This window comes from Dipodomys merriami, unplaced genomic scaffold, assembly GCF_024711535.1.
Source record: "Dipodomys merriami isolate MVZ:Mamm:240054 unplaced genomic scaffold, mDipMer1.0.p SCAF_98, whole genome shotgun sequence".
In the NCBI taxonomy this organism is placed as follows: domain Eukaryota; kingdom Metazoa; phylum Chordata; class Mammalia; order Rodentia; family Heteromyidae; genus Dipodomys; species Dipodomys merriami.
In genome coordinates, this window is record NW_027206601.1 from 111631 (window position 1) to 130398 (window position 18768).

Sequence of the window (18768 nt, forward strand, 5' to 3'; positions counted from 1 at the left end):
CCCCATGTGGTTCATTTGCATAGCTTGCTGATCCAGCTCTGGGGTGTATGCCATTTGCCCTTGGTTCTGCACGCAGGTAGATGAACTTGCTTTTAGGTGAGTTAGGGATTTTAGGGTGATGGTTCTCCAACATCAGGATGTCCTTGCTGTGGGTGTGTGTTGTCTGGTCATCTTCATACAATCTAAGAAAAGCGGGTACAGGGTCCTTCCTCTACCCACTCAACAGCTCAAAGCTAGCTCTTTACCACTTGAACCACACCCCCACTTCTTCTTTTTGCTGGTTAATTGGAGATAATTCCAGTCTCCTGGGGCTGGCTTTAAACCAGATTCTCAGATCTAAGACATCTGATTGGCTGGCCAGAATTACAGGTATGAGCCACTGGTGCCCAGCCTCTGATGCACTTTTTGAGTGGAAAACCATTAGTTTCTGGAGAGTGATTTTTCTAGAAGGAAAAAAATTCCATATATATATATACACATATATATATATGTATATATATGTATTCATATATATATGCCTTTGTACTTGGCTTTTATAATCCAAATGGAATATCCAGCCTTATCATGGAATACTAGTACCTTCCAAGGCCACAGTTTTCTAAGAAATACTGCTGATATCCAGGCCCTGAAGCACACGGGAAGAATGACACTTGGTTGTGTGGAAAGCATGCCTGTCTTTCTAACCAAAGCCTTTGTGTGGGGTGTTTTTCTTCCCCAGGAAATGGCAAATATTTTGGTTCAGAAGCAGCTGCGTTCCATCATTCTAACAGTGAGTACCTAACTGGGGAGGAAGGGCCTGGTGCAACTTTAGTGTCCCTTCTGTGACTGATCTGCACTTTGTTCTCCACTGTTTGGTGAAGGCTAGGGCTAGGAAGGAGGGAAGATGGTGGGCTCTGAGAGTCAGAATCAATATTTCTGTCCCACAGGAAGCATCCTTCATAGTGGACCTACTGTAGGAGTAAAGATGACATGATTGGGCCTCTGGGCTGGAGCCCGCCTTCCTGTGGTGGTTTTCTACACATACGGTTTAGCTTTGTAAGGAAAGGAATCAGAACTCCACAACTTCTAATACCTAGCACCATGGTGCTGCCCCAGTTTTTCTGGGGGAAAGCAGTTTACTTTTCACTGAGTTGTGAGCTGGAGATTCAAGCACTGAGACAGAGGTAGCTCCCTGTGCCATGATGGTGTTGGCTTCTGGCAGTGTTCCTGCACTGAGTTTGCTTCTGTAGGGTGGGAACAAGGTTGCTTTAGTTCTTGGAAGTTGGATGCGTGGGTAGGGGACTATGATGGTGGTGACACCATTTCCCCCCCTGTGACCTGGGGGAGCCAGGGCCCGACCCTTTCCTTTAAGAGCCTCCCCACCCTCTGTTTCGTCTTCTGCACACAGAAGATCTTTTCCTGCCTCTGAGTCATCAGGGAGAGCTCTGAGCTCACATGTATGTTGGCTTTCCTTCTGAAGGGTGAGCCACCAGGCTTCATTCCTGGTTGCATCTAGATGCAGACTGCCCAGCCTCCACTTGGGCCTGTTGATGATGTTTAGTTTGTGGTCTGCCGTTTCTTTTTTTGGTAAGTATTTTAACAAAGTATTTCTGCAGCATGTCATCCTTGCCCAGCGGGCCATCAACAACGAGATGGCCCACCAATTATATGTTCTCCCAAGTGCTCACCTTCAACCTCCTGGAAGACAGTATGATGACCAAAATGGACCCCCAGGATCAGGTAGGTGTGCATCTAACAGCAGTAACATGTGACAAACAGAAAGTGCAATGCCACCAGCCATCTTTCTGCTAGCAACTCTGAATCTTGGAGTTTGTGAGGATCCTATAAGTATTGTATTACTTTCTTAGGGCTTGGGGATATGGCTTCTCAATATAGGTGAATACCTATAGATAATAAAACCAATTGATCATAGCTGGATGCTGATGGCTAACAATTGTCATCCTAGATAGGAAGCTGAGATCTGAAGGTCCTGGTTCAAAGCTAGCCAGGCAGGAAAATCTGTGAGACTCATACCTTCTATTAACTAGCAAAAACCTGGAAGTGGAATAGCTCAAGTATAGAATGGAAGCCTTGAGTGAAAAAGCAAAGTAAGAGCATGGGGATTTGAGTTTGAGCCCCAGTGCTAGCAATAAATAAAGGCTTCCATTAGGCCCTGAACATGCATGTGGTTTTTTGTTTGGTGAATAAGGGAGTAATTTTAAAGTGGAAGCTCACTGGCACTGAGTATATTCACATTGTTATGAAAACATTACCAAGTATCATCAGGCAAAACTGAATTTCTGGGTCCCCTAAACAATAACTCCATTTGAGCTATCCTGCAAGCCCTGGCCAGCTTGCTCCATTTTGCTTCCTGTTGCTGTGGTGTGGCTACACAGAAGTATTCTAGGCAACACTTGTCACCTATTATCTGCCTTATTTCACTCCACCTAGTACCTTTAAGGTTTGTCCTTGTGTATGCTGTCCCTGACGTTTTGTGCTCAAGGCTAGCACCCTATCACTTGAGCCTCAGCTCCACTTCTGGCTTTTTTGGTGGTCAGCTGGAGATAAGAGTCTCATGGACTTTCCTACCTGAGCTGGCTTTGAACTGCTATCCTCAGATCTCAGCCTCGTGAGTAGCTAAGATTACAAGCCTGAGCCACTGGCACTATGGAATTCTGTTCCTGCTGTTTGTGAATGTCATGTGCTCATCCATTTACTATGGATGGACAAGGAAGGGCACAGGGGTTGGTTCTTCTTTGGGATCTTCCTTTTATTTTGGTTTCCTGTTAGTTTTGATGATGTGTCCTTGATTAGTGGAGTAAAAGATCCATTGCGACTGCAGAACTGCTCACGGGCCTTGTGAGCCTCTTGCTTTGTAGGTAGCAGTGGGCCCTCCCAGACTCTACCTCAGCCTACGCCCCTCACTGCCTCCCTTCGCAATTAGGGCCTCATCTAGGCCAGGTCCCTGGCAACTGGTTACCAATATTCCATATGAGATGGCAGCTGGGGTCACTGGAGAGATGCCAAGCTTGAGAAGCCGGGGGAGGGGCAAAGGGCAAAATGTGCTCAGCTCTCATTTAGAACATGGCTTGACTTTTATCTGGTTTTCTTTTACTCTAAAGCATGATTCATTTGGACTCTGGGGGTGAAGAAAAAGAGAGTTGATGTCACTTTGCACAATGACAGCAGATTCCTCTCCCTCCCTCAATCTAGGCTCAAAGAGACATCATATTTGAACTTTGAAGAATTGCTTTTGATGCAGAGACTGAACCTAATAATAGCAGCAGCAGCTTGGAGAAATGCAAGTCCATGTATACCCGGGATTACAAGAAACTTGGCTTCATTGTAAGTGAGTTCTCTCCTTCCACTCCCTGGGTGACCTCAGCCGCTGCCAGAAGCTTGTGGTCCTTGTGTGCTCTGTAAAATCGCTTCCACATTTCCAGATGTTAAATAGCATCCCATGACAGTTTCTTCTGGCTGCAGGGGATGGAATAAGTTGCACAAGTGTGAGTGAGTGCTGCGTTTGTTTACTCGGTGGTGATTAAGTGTAGCCAAGAATAATCAGTCTGGAACACATGTGGCTTTCCTCAGACCTGCTCCTTCAGATGGGGCTGAGGGATGGAGACAGTTCTGGATGCGTCTTACGATTTGGTGTGGGACTGAATAACTTACACACGTCAAGTCCACATCGGAATCCAACCCAGAGTCTCCTGGAATGTATGTAATACATCACAAGATTTGTACAATTTATGTTTTCCTGAGAGCTTTGTCTTGCTGAAGACACCAATATGGTTGTTCTCCTTTGGGCATTCTTGTTGTTGTTGATTATTTGTTTTTTTCATTCTGTGAATCTGACCCTAAGGTGTCCAGAACAGCCTCTTTTTTTCCCCTCAATAACACCACTTTATGCATGCTATAAAAACTTTACAGGAATGTGCCTCTACTTCTTGACTTCTGTACTTTATAATTTATCAGACTTTTTACTTCATATATATGTACATAAACTATATACATAAACTATGTATGTATATCCTTACATATGTATGCATACACAAAGTATAAATTTTATATATAAAGTACAAATTCTGCCCTATAGTTTACTTTAAACCACTGTCTTTTGAAAAGGCTTAAATCATAAGAAAAAGTTCCATGCACTTACACATGTCGTTGGCATGTCTATCTCCATTTCTAACTGTTCTGATTTTCCCTAAATTTCTTATGGTGTGACATACTCTGTCAGCTTTTGTTTCTGAGAGTTTCTTTATCTTTCTCTTGATTTTTTTTTTATTTTTGTCGATCATGGGGCTTGAACTCTGGGCCTGGGCGCTGTCCTTCAGCTCTTCAGCTCAAGGCGAGCGCTCTACCACTTGAGCTACAGCGCCACTTCCTATCTTTTCTCTTGAAAGTTATCTAAACTTGAAAGTTACTTTCTCTGCACATAGGATTCTAATTTGGTCCCTGCCTCCCCTCTCCCTCCCCTCCCCCGAAAATGTTGCCGTACTGTCTTCTCACTTGCTTTTGATGAGAAATATGCTGTTCTCCTGTTGCTATTTTCTGCTGCCCTCAGAATCCCTGAGGGGCTTGATTATGATCACTTTTGGTGTCTTTTCCTTTGCCCCCAACCTGACCCACACACATGCTGTGTACTTAGATCTGTGTGTTCATAGTTTTCATCAAGTTTTTGAAATTTTAGCTTTATTCAATTCTTTTGCCTCTCTCTTTGAATAGAATCCTTAACTTTTTTTTTTTTTGTAGCAGTCCTGGGGCTGTGTGCTGTCCTTAAGCTTTTTTTATTTTTTCTGACTCAGTGTTTTAAAACCACCTACTCATCTGCAATTACAGTACTGCACCCATTATTTATGCACACATAACCCTGATTACATTATTAGGATGACTTTATAAAACTCATCTTTATGATAAATATTTTCAAAGCTTTCCATAGAGCTCAGTTGCTTCCAATAAACATCTAGTAATTCCATGGTCAAACTATCTTAAAATCCTCTCCTTAGTACCTCTTTCGTTAAGAATTAAGTTTGTAGTGTTAGTCTCAATGTCCTTCCTAATAAGGGATTTTTTTTTACGACAATGATACTCTGACATCATTTTTGTTCTATCATATCCTGAATTTTGACCTGGGAGTTCCATTTGACTGTTTAGTTGAATTGAAGTTCAAAATGCTGGTGAATAGGGTCATGACTGACAGGACAGGTGCAGATTTGTGATGATGACCAAGCTGTTCTTGCTCACCTGACAGAGCTCTTTCCCAGACATTCAGCCTGGTGAAGAAGGGACTTCACTCCCCTGCCTTCTAAGTTTACTTTTGTGTCCTGAGCAAGGCATGTCTAAATTCCCTGGAAGTTTGCATAATCCATATTCTTCAAGTCAAATTTCCAGAGTTCAAGGCCTGTGCATTTCAGCATCACTCCAAAGTGATTTTGCTGCCCTCTTCTGGTGCATGGGTGGCCTTTGGGTTCCTCTGTGCTACTGTAGCTCCACTGTCATCCTTCTGCCACTGCTTTGATTTCCCACGAACTATGCCAAAAATGTCTGCCATTTTCAGGGCTGATTGTATTTCTGCTCTAGTCCTTCGTGATTGGCAGCAGAGAGCAGAGTCATAGGGAAAGGAGGGTGTGAAGATCGAACAGGCCTAGGCTTGTAAATGGGAAGGGAGTGGGTAAGATAGCTCTTTTTATTTCCAGACTTGGTCCTTGTATAAAATCACCAGTTTCTACCATGAGTCAGTGTGGCTCCGTCTATGTCAGATGACTCTTACTTAGGGTGTTGGGACATCTCTGTCTCTGTTTTCTATGCCTGGAGGGTGCCGTGTCTCATGACTGCTGAATGAAGAGTGATGTAGGGTTTCATTGGACATCGACTTGGTCTGGTTTTCTGGCCTGTAGAATAATTTGAATCTCTAATGTTGTGGGTGTGGTAATGGTGTGGCTCAGGCAGCAGGGGTCATGGTCTGAGTGGTAGCTTGCCTCCCTAGCAAGCAAACATGAGGCTCTGAGTTTACAACCAGTACTTCCAGGGGGTGGAGATGGGAGGGGTAGAATTTGTAGGACTAATTCTCCCCTTCCCCCCCCCCAACATACACTTTCCTGCAACAACTTGTAAAGTTATTTTGGAAAAAAAGTAGAACTCATGGACAATAACCAACAGGAGACATAGGGTTTTCTTTTTAAAATTATTATTAGTATATATGATACTCTTTCAGTTTAGATATTTAGTTTAGATATTCATGATGTTCTTTTAGCTTTTAATTTTAGAACTTCCCCAAGGCCAAGATCTTGATCAGACAGTTGAGAAGCTGGAAGGACTGTTGATTAATGATTTATAGGGCAGCAAGCCAATAACTTTAGAAAGCTGCTTTCACTTTTACACACCCAGCCAGGCAAACTTTCTTAAGTACTAGGAGCAAACTCATGTGTTCACTCTGCTACCTACAGGCCATGTGGCAGAAACACTGTCAGCTGGCTCAGGGTAGGCTGGGGGCACCCTGGAATTGTACGCAGAGTTCTGCCTGATTCTCTGTTCACCAAGCAAGATAACCTTGCCTGTTTCCACTCACTGTCCTGGTCTGAGATTAGAGATTCCTTTTGAGATTTGCATGATGTTGTTTTGCCTCCAAGCAGGCTTGGGAGTCCAGTGGATCTAGATTAAAATTTTAGCTGTCTCCCTTCTGGCCCATGGGCCAGTGGTCTGTCCTCAACCTGTGTGCCCTTCGCTTTCTTCAGCTGTGAAACTGGCAACAACTTTGTGAGTTTAGGATCATTGGAGACCTTGTGAGATTGTGGACTAGTGGCCAGCATAGGGCCTGGGCCTAGGGAGTACTTGGCTGATGGTCCTCACTCCAGGGAGCACTTGGCCAGTGGTCCTCTTCACTCCAGGGGATACTTAGCTGATGGTCCAACTCCAGAGAGCACCTAGCCCATGTTCCTTCTCAACCCAGGGAGCACCTTGTCCATGATCCTTCTCGTTCCAGGGAGTACTTGGCCGATGGTCTTTCTCACTCTGAGGAGCACCTAGTCAATGTTCCTTCTCATTTCGGGGAGTAGTTAGCCGATGGGCCTCCTCACTCTCAGGAGCACTTAGCTCATGCTCCTTTCCACTTCTTCTCTGGGAGCACACATTAGAAAAGCCACAGGTAGCTTTTGGATTTGCTCAAAGTGGAAGTGAGCATCTCTCCCCAAGGCAGGGGCAGTTCATCAAAGGAGATAAACAAGTAGATTTGGCTGTGGGAGGGAGGGAAAGATAATGGAGAATGTTAAATTCAGAAGGGTTTGAGATATGCAGTCAGTCCTCATGACTCACGGATTCCTGTACTTGCAAATTCCTCTACAAAGAAAAATGTTTGTAATCCCCCAAATGCATAAACTTTAGCTACCAAGACTTCCAGGCCCTTGAGTGATCTGTAGGAAATGTCTGCATGGGACCATCAAGTGTAGCATTTGAAGTCAGCTATTAAGCCCAAGGTTCCCTTGGGGGACTGGGTAGAGGGTTTCAGACATGCAAAGGCTGCTGTGTGGTTCATGCTGGGGAGCGCCTTGCACATGCAGTGAGAGCTTTCTTGTCTTGGGAGCTTGATCTCAGGATTGGCTGCCTCCTCCATGCTTCAACTGATCACACATCCCCCATGCTCATTTGAAATGCTGCAGACCTAGTTCTAAGGAGATCTAGGTACTGTTTGGCTTCCTTGACAGATAACACTGACCTGAAATTAAACAGCCACCAGGTGGTGCAAGAGCACAGCCATTAGACCTTGGCCCAGAGCTGGCTGGGGTGCCTGCTCCATTGTAGGCTGTCCTGGGAGCCTGTGGGGTTTGAAGTTGAGGGACCTACTCATGGGCCTCAGAGTCTCCTGCATCAGTGTCTATTTGGAATTAGAAGCATTCCAAGATGCGGGGATGAGGGAGGCGGTGGTACCCATTCAGTGGAGTGTGCCTCTTCTTCCCTCTCCTAAATTTCACGCCTAGTGACTTCTCTTTATGATGTTGTTGGAAGCTTATAAGCATGGCATAGCCCATCAGGATGAGCTAGTGCATCGAAGACCTATTTGAACATTAAGTATTGAAAACAACAAAAGTGAAAACATATTTGAGGATTTAAAAGTTTGCATAGTTGAGTATATTAGCTCCCACTTGTAATCCCAGCTACTAGGGAGGTTAAAGGTGAGAAGATTATGTGTCAAGGCCAGGTTGGAGAAAAAAAATCAGGGAGACCCTATTTCAACGCTAAAAGTTGGCTGTGGTGCCCTGGGCCTCTCATCCCAGCTCCATGACGGCACGAGTCGGGGGATTGATATCTGAAGCTTGAGAGTAAAGCAACACCTTGCCTGAAGAGTAAATGAAACAAAAAAGAACTGGAGATATAGCTCACATACTAAGGGACCTGCCTGGCAAATGTGTGAGGCCCTGAATTCAAACTATGGCACAAATAAGCAGATAATGAAAAAAGTCTAGTCCAAATGTATACCAGTGATGGCTTAGAGAGATCAGGCTGGTAAATGGAGTCGCAGTGAACTAGAGTTGCTGACAGGGAATACTGGGTGTGAATTCTGGTGGTCGTATTGGAAAGTAAGTAGTGACTTGCACGCTGTGTATATAAGTGTGTCATATCTTTCTTGGGTGTTTTTGGTGTCATTGTGCAGGTCATGGTACTCTGTCTGTTTGGTTTCATATGTGTTGACTGCAGGTGTCTGAAATGTACAGCCACAGGAAGTTGTAGCCAGTAGGAGAAAGGAACTTTGGAACTGATGTCCAGCTTTACTTCCTGTGGTTGGACCCTGCTGGATGGGCTCTGGCCCAGGGCTCTCATGAAGCCAGGGTAGTGTCAACATATTTCCTAATGATGCCAGTGGGGAAATCAAAAGTGCCACAGGTCGGATCAGGCCTGGCGTTGCACAAATCTGTACTCCCAGCTACCAGAAAGGTAGATATGGGAGAATTACCAGGCAAAAAAGTTAGTGAGAGCCTGTCTCAGAGAACAAGCCAGGAATGGCGATTCACATCCATAATGCCCAGAGGCACAAGTAAATGGATCATGGTCCAAGTGTGAGACCCTATCTAAAAAAATAACTAAAGCAAAAAGAGGTTAGAGGGGGTGGTAGGGTGCCTGGCAAGCAATCACAGGCCCTGAATTCAAAGCCCAGTAACACACACACACACACATTTACACAATACATGCATGCACATAGATGCATGCATATACACAGTACACACGAGCACACATGTACACATCTACACACATGTACACACGTACAGATGCATGCACACTCGTACATGTATACACACATATATATGTGCCCACACAAGCTCTATTTAGAATATTTACAGGTTTTTTTTTCCCCTTGACCCATCTTGGGGCAAGTAGCTTGCAGCCGCATTGTCCACTCGCAGTGTGAACACTCTGGCTGTAGCTCACCTGGCCTGCAGTGCCCTGATGGCAGCTTCTGTCTGGTGCTTTTGCCTTTGTGTTGTGTTGATTCTCCTCTTACCTAGCAGGGGTAGGGTACGAAGAACACAGGAGAAACAGGAGAGTGGAAGGGTTCCATCCCAGAAACTCCCACAACAACCTGTGTGTCCTGCAGAGGGGACACTTGGATAACTGTGGTTTTGAAACATTCGATATTTTTTAAGGAAATACTTGAAAGGACTTCTGAAAACTTGTTACAGTTCATTGCTGGGATGATACTCGAGTTTCATTCTCCTAGGGTTTTTTTTTTTTTTTACAAGTGTGATTAATTTCAACTCCGGATAGAATCAGTCTGAGCTGGTTATTGAAAATGAGATGTGTAGATCCCCAGGTTTCTTCTGCTCCTGGTTTTCCTTCCCTTATTCCCCTTTGCAGTTTGCTCATATTGGATCCTAGGAGACACAACTGGAGCTGCTCTGTGGCCGCAGGGGGCATGCGTAGCCAAAGCATGGGAGCCCACAGCTGCTCTTACGAAGAGCAGCTCAGGTATGTTTCACAGTGTGGAGAAGTTAGCCTTCTACACGTGGGTAGGAATTTTCCCCAGATAAGTCCTTCCTTGTTCCATTTTTAGGTTAAGAGGCATAGGAACTCAGTGCCCTTTAAAATGTGGCGGTGGTAGGAGGTAACTTGCTAACCGGCACAATTATCTACCTCTTACTGTACCATGCTGACCTTCTCCCACGTCTCCCTTTTGAGAAGAGTCTTGCTATGTAACACATGCTGGCATCAAACTAATGTCCCTCCTTCCTCAACTTCCCGAATGCTAGGATTATGTGCCACACCATCTCCAGCTTTTGTGACACTCTCTCAAAAGGGTATGGACCAGTATGTCTGATGAGGATCTGGACTTGGATGAGAGCTTATGGGCCTCTGGTTCTGATGACAGGGCTTCATAGGTGTCCAGAATCTCTCCATGGGAACTTTGTTGCCCTGGGAGGATGCCCTGAGCATCTCTGAATACATTGTTTGAATTTGAGCATCCTTGAGAACAGTGTTGGTATTTGAGGGTAGCTGAGACAAAGAGAATGAAGAAAAGGTCTATGAGAGACTTAGGATTCCCTTGGCCCTGACCACGACACCTGGACCTGTGCCTTCTGTATTTGTCTTTATCCTGAGACCTTATGTAGTCACAGTAGTTTTTGTTTTTGTTGTTTTTTTTTTTGGGGGGGGGGTCAGTCATGGGGCTTGAACTCTGGGTGCTGTCCCTGCATTCTTCAGCTCAAGGCAAGCGTTCTACCACTTGAGCCACCAGCGCCACTTCTGGTTTTCTAGTGGTTTTTTAATTGGCGATAAGAGTCTTCCGGACTTTCCTGCCTGGGCTGGCTTTGAACCACGATCCTCAGATCTCAGCCTCCTGAGAAGCTAGGATTACAGGTGTGAGCCACTGGCACCTGGCTACAGTCACAGTAGTTTTTATTCAGTTTCCATCGTTCCAAGAATGCAGCATTGCCCAAATGTCCTACAGAGCTCTGAATTCTATGTGAGATGATCTTGGGGGAGTGGTGTGTGCCTACACATCTTGCCACACATACACTCGGATGTATGTGCTTTGAGTCTGTGAGGACGCTGTGTATACTCCACAAGCCACTCCCTGGCGAGGGATTCTAATTGTGGACATGACATTCGGTCTCTGTAGGAATTCAGATTACTGAAATCTTCCAATGGGAAAGGACAGAACTTGTCAGAGAATCTCCCAGTGACATAAGAACTGTCCCCAGGAGGGCATCACACCACACTTTTCATTTGGGGTGGAGAGGAGACAAAGATGGAGAAAGAGAGAGACAGAGACAGAGGGACAGAGAGAGAAGGTGGGTTTCCCATTTCAAGGGGTTAATGATCTCCCCAAAAGGCTGCCATGTTGCGTCAGGACTTACAGACATACTTGCTTTTCATTGTTGAGTTGGTTAGCTAACACAGATGAAGCAAATGGAGCATGCCTTGGCTATTTTGAAAAGTGTGTCTTTTCTGCGTCCCTCCCCCTTCCCACCCAGATCCTCTAAGGGGACACCAGGGACATGCTCCACCCAGAATCTTTGAGAAAACCAACACAGGCTTGTTTAAATTGCCATGGGTTTGTCTTGCTGGACATGATATGGCCACTCACCTGGGTTGTACTCTTCCCCACGCCCAACCTTGCTTCTCCAGGGACTGGACAGATATTCTCCATCTGAACCCAGCAGGAGCAGGGCCCCGTTCTTATCTGGGGTCGGAAGCAGAATGATGCTTGCTTCTCACTGAGAAATGCACTTTTGATTTTCCAAGGGCTCTGGGAACTTTCCCAAGTGTGCATGGCAGCAAGTGGCACGGCCAGTGTGTGGCCAGCTCTGCCCTGGTGTGCTGTGCTGTCTGCAGGCTGCTGGCTGAAAGGCCTCCATCTCTCCGCAGAAGCTGTTGCAATGGGTGCTCTTAGGCCGAGCAAAGTGATGAGGGAAGATCCAGTTTGATGATCAAGGTTCTGCATGCCCATCTTTTTGATTCCGGGGGAACCCCAAAATTGGCCTTTCTCCCATTTTCCATGGAGCCTGAAGCAAGACATTGTGATTTAGCTTCTCTTGGCCTTCCTAATTTCTGTATTTATGGATCTCATCTATTAAGACATGTTCTTCTTAGCTCCCCAGAAAGGTTTGCTTGCATCCCTCCTGCAGCTGCTCCTTCATTCCTGAGCACTACGGGGAAGGAGGAGGGTAGGTACAGGCCACTGGAAGGAGGGGGAGACCTACTGATCTGAGGGGATCCAGCCCAGGGACTAGGATTGGGAGCAGGTCTCATAGAAGAAGAGCCAGTCTAGTGAGCCCAACTGGGAATCCACAATCGGTATCTCAGACATGGAGGGGAAGTTTGGGTTACAGAGGTCTGGCCTTCCATTGGTCATTTGTAGGAAACTCTGAGAAAGATGGCCTCCCATTGGTCATGTAGGGCATGTTCACAAAGCAGAATAGAGCCAGTCTACCAGAGACTAATGAATTGATTGATTTGTGACTGTAGTTACAGGAGATGTATTATTTAGGGCATGGTGCCAGTGAGCTTGAAGTCACAGGGATGAGTTAGGAAGAAACCATGGCCTTCATGATATTACTGTTAGTGAACTTCCTGTCACTCTGGACCTCCATGTATATGCCTCTCTCTCCGTCCCAACTCTCTTCTCTCCTCTACAGTTCCCAGCTAGTTCCATTGTTACTTCTTATAGGTGACTCTGCTGGGAACTGTCCTAGCTCCAGGTCCTTTCAGTGTCAGCATAGGTCACCTGGCATGGTTCTTACTAACCTGACATGAGTGAGTCAAATTAATGATCTTACCATTCAAAACCATAGATGTGTATTTGTGTGTGTGTGTGTGTGTGTGTGTGTGTGTGTGTGTGTGTGTGTGTGTGTGTGTAATCACTGGTAGCAGTTTATATATATTATCAGAAAAATACAGATTTTGGAATGCCCTTGTAATCTGTCAAGGGAATATGAGGACTTTGTTCATGGAACCTGTGGGATTTCCTAGTGGAGGGGGGATGATAGAGATGAACCTCAAATAATGCTTTTTGCAGGAGATGGGATTATTCCTTTTTGCTCCTCCCCCACACCCCTAAATATTATGTTGAAACCTAATCCTTAATGTGGTGATATTAAGAAGTGAGATTTAGCTGGGTGCTGGTAGCTCTTGTTTGTAATCCTAGCTACTTGGGAGGCTAAGATTGGGAGAACTGTATTTTGTAGCCAGCCTTCAAACATTTGTAAGAGTCCATATTAGCCATCAGCTGGGCACAGTGGCACATACTTGCTATCCCAACGATGTGGGAGGTTGAGATCAGTAGGATTATAATCCTAGGCAGGTTTGGGCAAATAAAGTTTGTGAGATTCTACTTCAAGAGACAAAAGCTGGGAGTGGTGGTATGTGCTTATATTTGGTTTAAATAGGAGGATTATGGTTCCAGCTGGCCTGGGCAAAAAAGTGAGGCCCTATATGAAAAATAACCAGAGCAAAAGGTGACTAGAGATGTGGCTCAGGTGGCAGAATGTCTGCGTAACACGTGAGAAGTCCTGAGTTCCATCCTGGGAACTACCAAAAAACGAAAGAAAAGAAAAAGAAATGCGATCTTGGGGAGGGGACTGATGCTTCTATAAAAGAGGTGCAGGGCACTTCACCCATCTCCTTATGGGGAGGGAGGGACTGTTGAAGACACCATTTGAAGCAGGCACTGAATCGGCTGTGACCTCCACCTTGGACATGCAGATAGATGAGAGATGGATTTCCATCGTCATAGCTGCCCAAGTAGACGGAGACACTTGAATTACCGGTGTGGCGGTTAGTTGGAGGTCCATTCAAAATAAAAAATAATGCTTAGCACTCAATATTTGCTTGAAGCATGCGATAGTGATATCTGAAGCTAAAGAAAATTCAGCTAAGAAACTATTTTGAACAGAGAGGGAAAAGAGTTGTGCTGACATGGAGCTCCTGGAAAACTTCTCCTGTCTTTCCCCATCAAGTCCTAAACTTGGGTTTGAGAACTTTCCAGGGGGATCCAGACCCCAGAGCATTCTGGGTAAGGAGTGCCAGCGATGTGGTTACACCAGAGAAACACTGTTTGCTACAGCAGAAGCGTGGAGAAGAAAGGGAGGTCACAGCCTCTTGGGTGGGAGATTGAAAACCCCAGCCTTCAGGTGGGAGGGAAGGGGAAGCCCATCAGGAATGTTGCAATGGTGGTAGGCCAATGAAGGTGGAGGGCTGGTAGTGGAGGGGGTGCTGTCACAGAATCGAGTTAGGATATGCAGAGCTGAATGCAACCAAGAGACATAAGGACGGAAGGAAGTCTGGAACACAGGGAGCATGCTGGCAGGCCAGAGTCAATCAATTAAAAGTCTAGAGGACTTCTGGATGCCTAAGCATGTTTGCTTGAGACAAATTGTATAGGAGACACTTGAAATCTAAGAGCATATGGTTCCAAGGAGACTGCCACTGAGAAATACCACTCAAGGTCAGGATTCACTGAGTTCAGTACTGAATAACTGCAGTACATAACGCCACCCAGCTCCCACTAAAAATGTGCATGTGTGCATGTGCATGCACACATGCAAGAGGCTATGTGTTTTAATGTGCATGAATATGAATGTGCACTCTTGCATGTGCATGCACGGGGGATGTGTGTTTACATGTGTGTGCATGTATTAGGGGGTATGTGTCAGTGCCTGTGTGAAGTGTATGAGAGGATGTGTATGCACACTCATGCACACACAAGGGTGTGTGCACGTGTGCATAAACAAGGGTGTGTGTGTGTGCATGAAGCTGTGTGTTTGCATGTTTGCTTGTATGCATGAGAGTGTGTGCACCCCTGCACCACCAGGAGGGAAAGTGTGTAATGGGATAGCCTGGCAGCATAGGGACTCTGACTGTTGTAAGCTAGGAAGCTGAAATGATACTGCTCCTAGAAAAAGCGTTTGCTGCAGTCTTATATTTAGGGTTTCCTAGTGACTCAGCACTGTGTACACACTGCGGCCTTATTTTTAGTCTGGATTCTAAGCAAGTGCCTCAGGCTGGGGCTCCCAAGGAGGCCACCCACTCCTGAGCTCCCGCCCTGCCAGGGAGCTCGGGTCACTCTTTGCCAGCAAGTCCCCCACAGAGCCTTCCCCGCCTGCTTGCTGCTTATGTAATAGCTTTCATCCCCACTCACTTCCCATGTGAGAAACATTACCCCTTTCTTCCAAGAGAGCTCTGTAAAACTACCAGCCAGCCAGGGGCCTGGGTCAGGTGAGCATGCAGGCCTTTGACAGCCTAGCCCCTGCCTGGAGCAAGAGTTTTAAGCTCACTTAGTGTCCCTCCTCCTGTGAATTCCTGCCTGCCTCTTGAGGAAACCAAAGGGAATCATCTAATCAACACACTCATGAGGTCAGGTTTTAAAGGAGCTGGGAGAGGTGCAGGTATTGTTGAGTTCGGCAAGTCCCTCACCAAACTTCCCTCTTCCAGGCCAGCCCACTGCAATGTTTTCTTTCATGAAGTCTTCCTCCTCCTCCTCCTCCTCCTCCTCCTCCTCCTCCTCCTCCTCCTCCTCCTCCTCCTCCTCCTCCTCCTCCTCCTCCTCCTCCTCCTCCTCCTCCTCCTCCTCCTCCTCCTCTTCCTCCTCCTCCTCCTCCTCCTTCCTCTTCCTCTTCCCCTTCCCCTTCCCCTTCCTCCTCCTCCTCTTCCTCCCCCTCTTCCTCCTCCTCCTTCTTCTTTCCTCTTCTTCCTCTTCTCCTCCTCCTCTTCCTCCTCCTCCTCCTCCTCTTCCTCTTTCCTCTTCCTCTTCCTCCTCCTCCTCTTGCTGCTGCTGCTGCTGCTGCTGCTGCTGCTCCTCCTCCTCCTCCTCCTCCTTCTTCTTCTTCTTCTTTCCTATTCTTCCTCTTCTCCTCCTCTTCTTCCTCCTCCTCCTCCTCCTCCTCTTCCTCCTCCTCCTCTTCCTCTTTCCTCTTCCTCCTCCTCCTCCTCCTCTTCCTCTTTCCTCTTCCTCTTCCTCCTCCTCCTCTTGCTGCTGCTGCTCCTCCTCTTCCTCCTCCTCCTCCTCCTCCTCCTCCTCCTCCTCCTCCTCCTCCTCCTCCTCTTCCTTTTTCTTCTGAGACCAGGATTGGAGCTCAGGGTATCATGCTTGCTTGGCTGCACCATTGAGCCATACTTCTAGCCCAGTCTTTTCAGGCAGGTATGAAACTATGATAAGAAAGCGTGGAGACTTCTGCTCTTACCTTGGTTTTGGGGTTGGTAAATGATGATATTAGATTATATAATGCTGATCTGATTTGAGAGGCCACAGCCACCTGCAGAGCAAAGCAAAAGCAGTGTCTTGGAGGGCAATGAGTTTTTGGTGATCTATAGTCTGTCATTAGATAGCATAGCATAGTTGATTCATTTATTGACTTTTTGTTATCACCTCAATTGTGGTTTATGAACAGTAAACTATTCATCTTTTCTGGGTTTTTCATCAGCCATGAAGATTTCTGATAAATATCATCATTCCTTTCTTTTCTTATATAAGTGAAGGGCAAAACAATAAACTAAATCTCTAGAAATCTGATGATTTCCTTGTAAAGAGATTCAGGATCTAAGACTGTTTTAACTTCCTGAAATCCTCAGGCTATTGTAGAGGGTTACAGGCCCACTTGTTCATACAATCTACACTGATGACATGATTCTTTAAAATGAAAACATAGGCTGACTTGTGGTGGCACCTGCCTATCATCCCAGCGAGAGGTCAAGAGGATCATAGCTTGAGACCAACCAGGGAGAAAAGTTAGGGAGATTTCATCTCACAAAACAAGCCAGGTTTGGTGGTGCACATCCTGTAGTCCCAGCTACAAGGAAAACACAGATAGGAGGGTTCTAGTCCCAGTCTGGCGTTGGGCAAAAATGTGAGATCATAGCTGAACCAATAAACATTGCAGAAAAGGCCTGAGGATATGACTTGAATGGTAAAGCACCTGCCTTTTTATATATATGATACACACAGTATATAATATACATATATATTCTATACTCTGTCAGTCCTTGTAGACAGTTTTGAAAGTGTCTGTGACAGGAGCAGCAGCGGAGCTCTTCTTCATGGCAGCTGTACCAGGGAAAGAGTGGCTACGGTTGATTGTGTCAGTGTTACACATGCTAGTGCCTTTCTGGGGTATTGGATGTACTTTCCTACTTACAACTCACTACTAAAAAATAAGTGTTTTGCTCCGTTACCTTATGCCTGAAATACGGAGGGTCAGTACCTGCCCAGAGTCTCATGTGATCATTTTATTTCATAGTGTTATGTTTTCCTTGTGTTTTTTCCTCCCCCCTAAGCCACACTGTCTCTTTTTGAAATAAAAATATGTATAAGCAAATTCAGAGGGCCGAATATTACATGAACAGAACATGACGGAACTGACCAGACACTGTTTCAAAACAAGGCCGGGGGAGGGGAGGAGAGAGAGGTTGCATATTGCATATCACCATGAAAATCCCCTTTGCACAATTAGTTTATGCTGAGGCATGTGGTAAGCAGCACAACCAAGAGCCCCTCTGCGTGATTAATTGGTGCTAATAAACACTAAAGGGAAGAGAACTCCAGGATAGAGAAGCTCGGGCTGCTCCTCTGCCTCAAGAGCATGTTGGATGAACAGGGACAGAGTTTCTGTAGAGGCTGGTTTGAATCTTTCCACTACCTCTGCTCCTGTGTAGGACACTCAGGGCCCCAAGATGCTTTGCCTCTGTTACCCAAGCGTTGGTTGTATTACCTCTTGAAGCCACCAGGAGGCAGCATCTCCGCATAATTTTGTGCATACTCAAGGGCTCGAAAAGAATCCAGTGCTGCTCTGGAGCCCATAGAAGACCCCTATTAGCTGCTATCCCTCTTCACAAACAAATGCAAGACAGTCTCTACTTTGTTGACATTTGGTTTTTGTGTTTTTGTTTTATTTTGCCTTGCTTTTATAAGAATGGGGAAATGGGAGCTGAGTGTCGGTGGCTCACGCCTGTAATCCTAGCTACTCAGGAAGGTGGGATCTAGAGGAGTCAAGTTCAAAGCTACAGTTCAGGCAAGAAAGTCTATGAAACTTCATCCCCAGTTAACCAGAAAAAAATCCAGGCTGGGGCGGCATGGCTCAAGTGGTAGGGTGTCATCCAAGAAACAAGTTGAGTAAGCTCAAGTCCCTAGGAACACACACACACAAAGAAAGAAGAACAAACAAACAAAAAAAAGAGTAAATATAATTTGCACATTTCATGTGTTTATATTTGGTACTGTATAAAGGGAGTGTGTTTGTGTATGTGTGTGTGTGTGGTTCTGACCTCTATTGAAAGAATAAGTTTCTAGGGGCTGGGAAGGTGGCTCAGTGGCAGAGTGCTTGCCTTGCATGCATGAGACCCTGGGTTCTATTCCTCAGCATCACATAAGCAAAAAGAAAAAAAGCCAGAAGTGGCACTGTGGCTCAAGTGGTAGAGCGCTAGCCTTGAGCTGAAGAGCTGAGGGACAGCACCCAGGCCCCATGACCGAATCCCCCCCTCCAAAAAAAAGAAAGAATAAGTTTCTATTCCTCTCGTCACATCTGCTTTGCTCAAGATTACTTGTCTCCCTGACAAGAAATGTGGCAGTAACCAGGCACTTGTGACTTATACCTGTAATCCTAGCTACTCAGGAAGCTGAGATCTGAGGATTGTGGTTCAAAGACAGCCCGGGCAGGAAAGTCTTTGAGACTCTTTATCTCCAATTAACCAGCAGAAAACTGGAAGTGGAGCTATGGATCAAAGTGGTAGAGCTCTATCCTTGATCAAACGAGTTCAGGAATAGTGCCCACACACTGAGTTCAAGCCCCACAGCTAACAACAACA

At 45.8% G+C, this 18768-nt stretch overlaps 1 protein-coding gene across 1 annotated transcript in view; it reads left to right on the top strand.

Moving 5' to 3' along the window:
• The window catches only part of LOC138822033 (uncharacterized), a 146475-nt gene that overhangs the window by 92082 nt on the left and 35625 nt on the right, over positions 1-18768 (top strand). Inside the window, exons 9-12 of the mRNA XM_070014530.1 lie at positions 719-769; positions 1596-1719; positions 2431-2608; positions 3193-3324. Of these exons, the coding sequence (XP_069870631.1) occupies positions 719-769; positions 1596-1719; positions 2431-2608; positions 3193-3324 (485 nt within the window). The remainder of the gene's footprint in view (positions 1-718; positions 770-1595; positions 1720-2430; positions 2609-3192; positions 3325-18768) is intronic.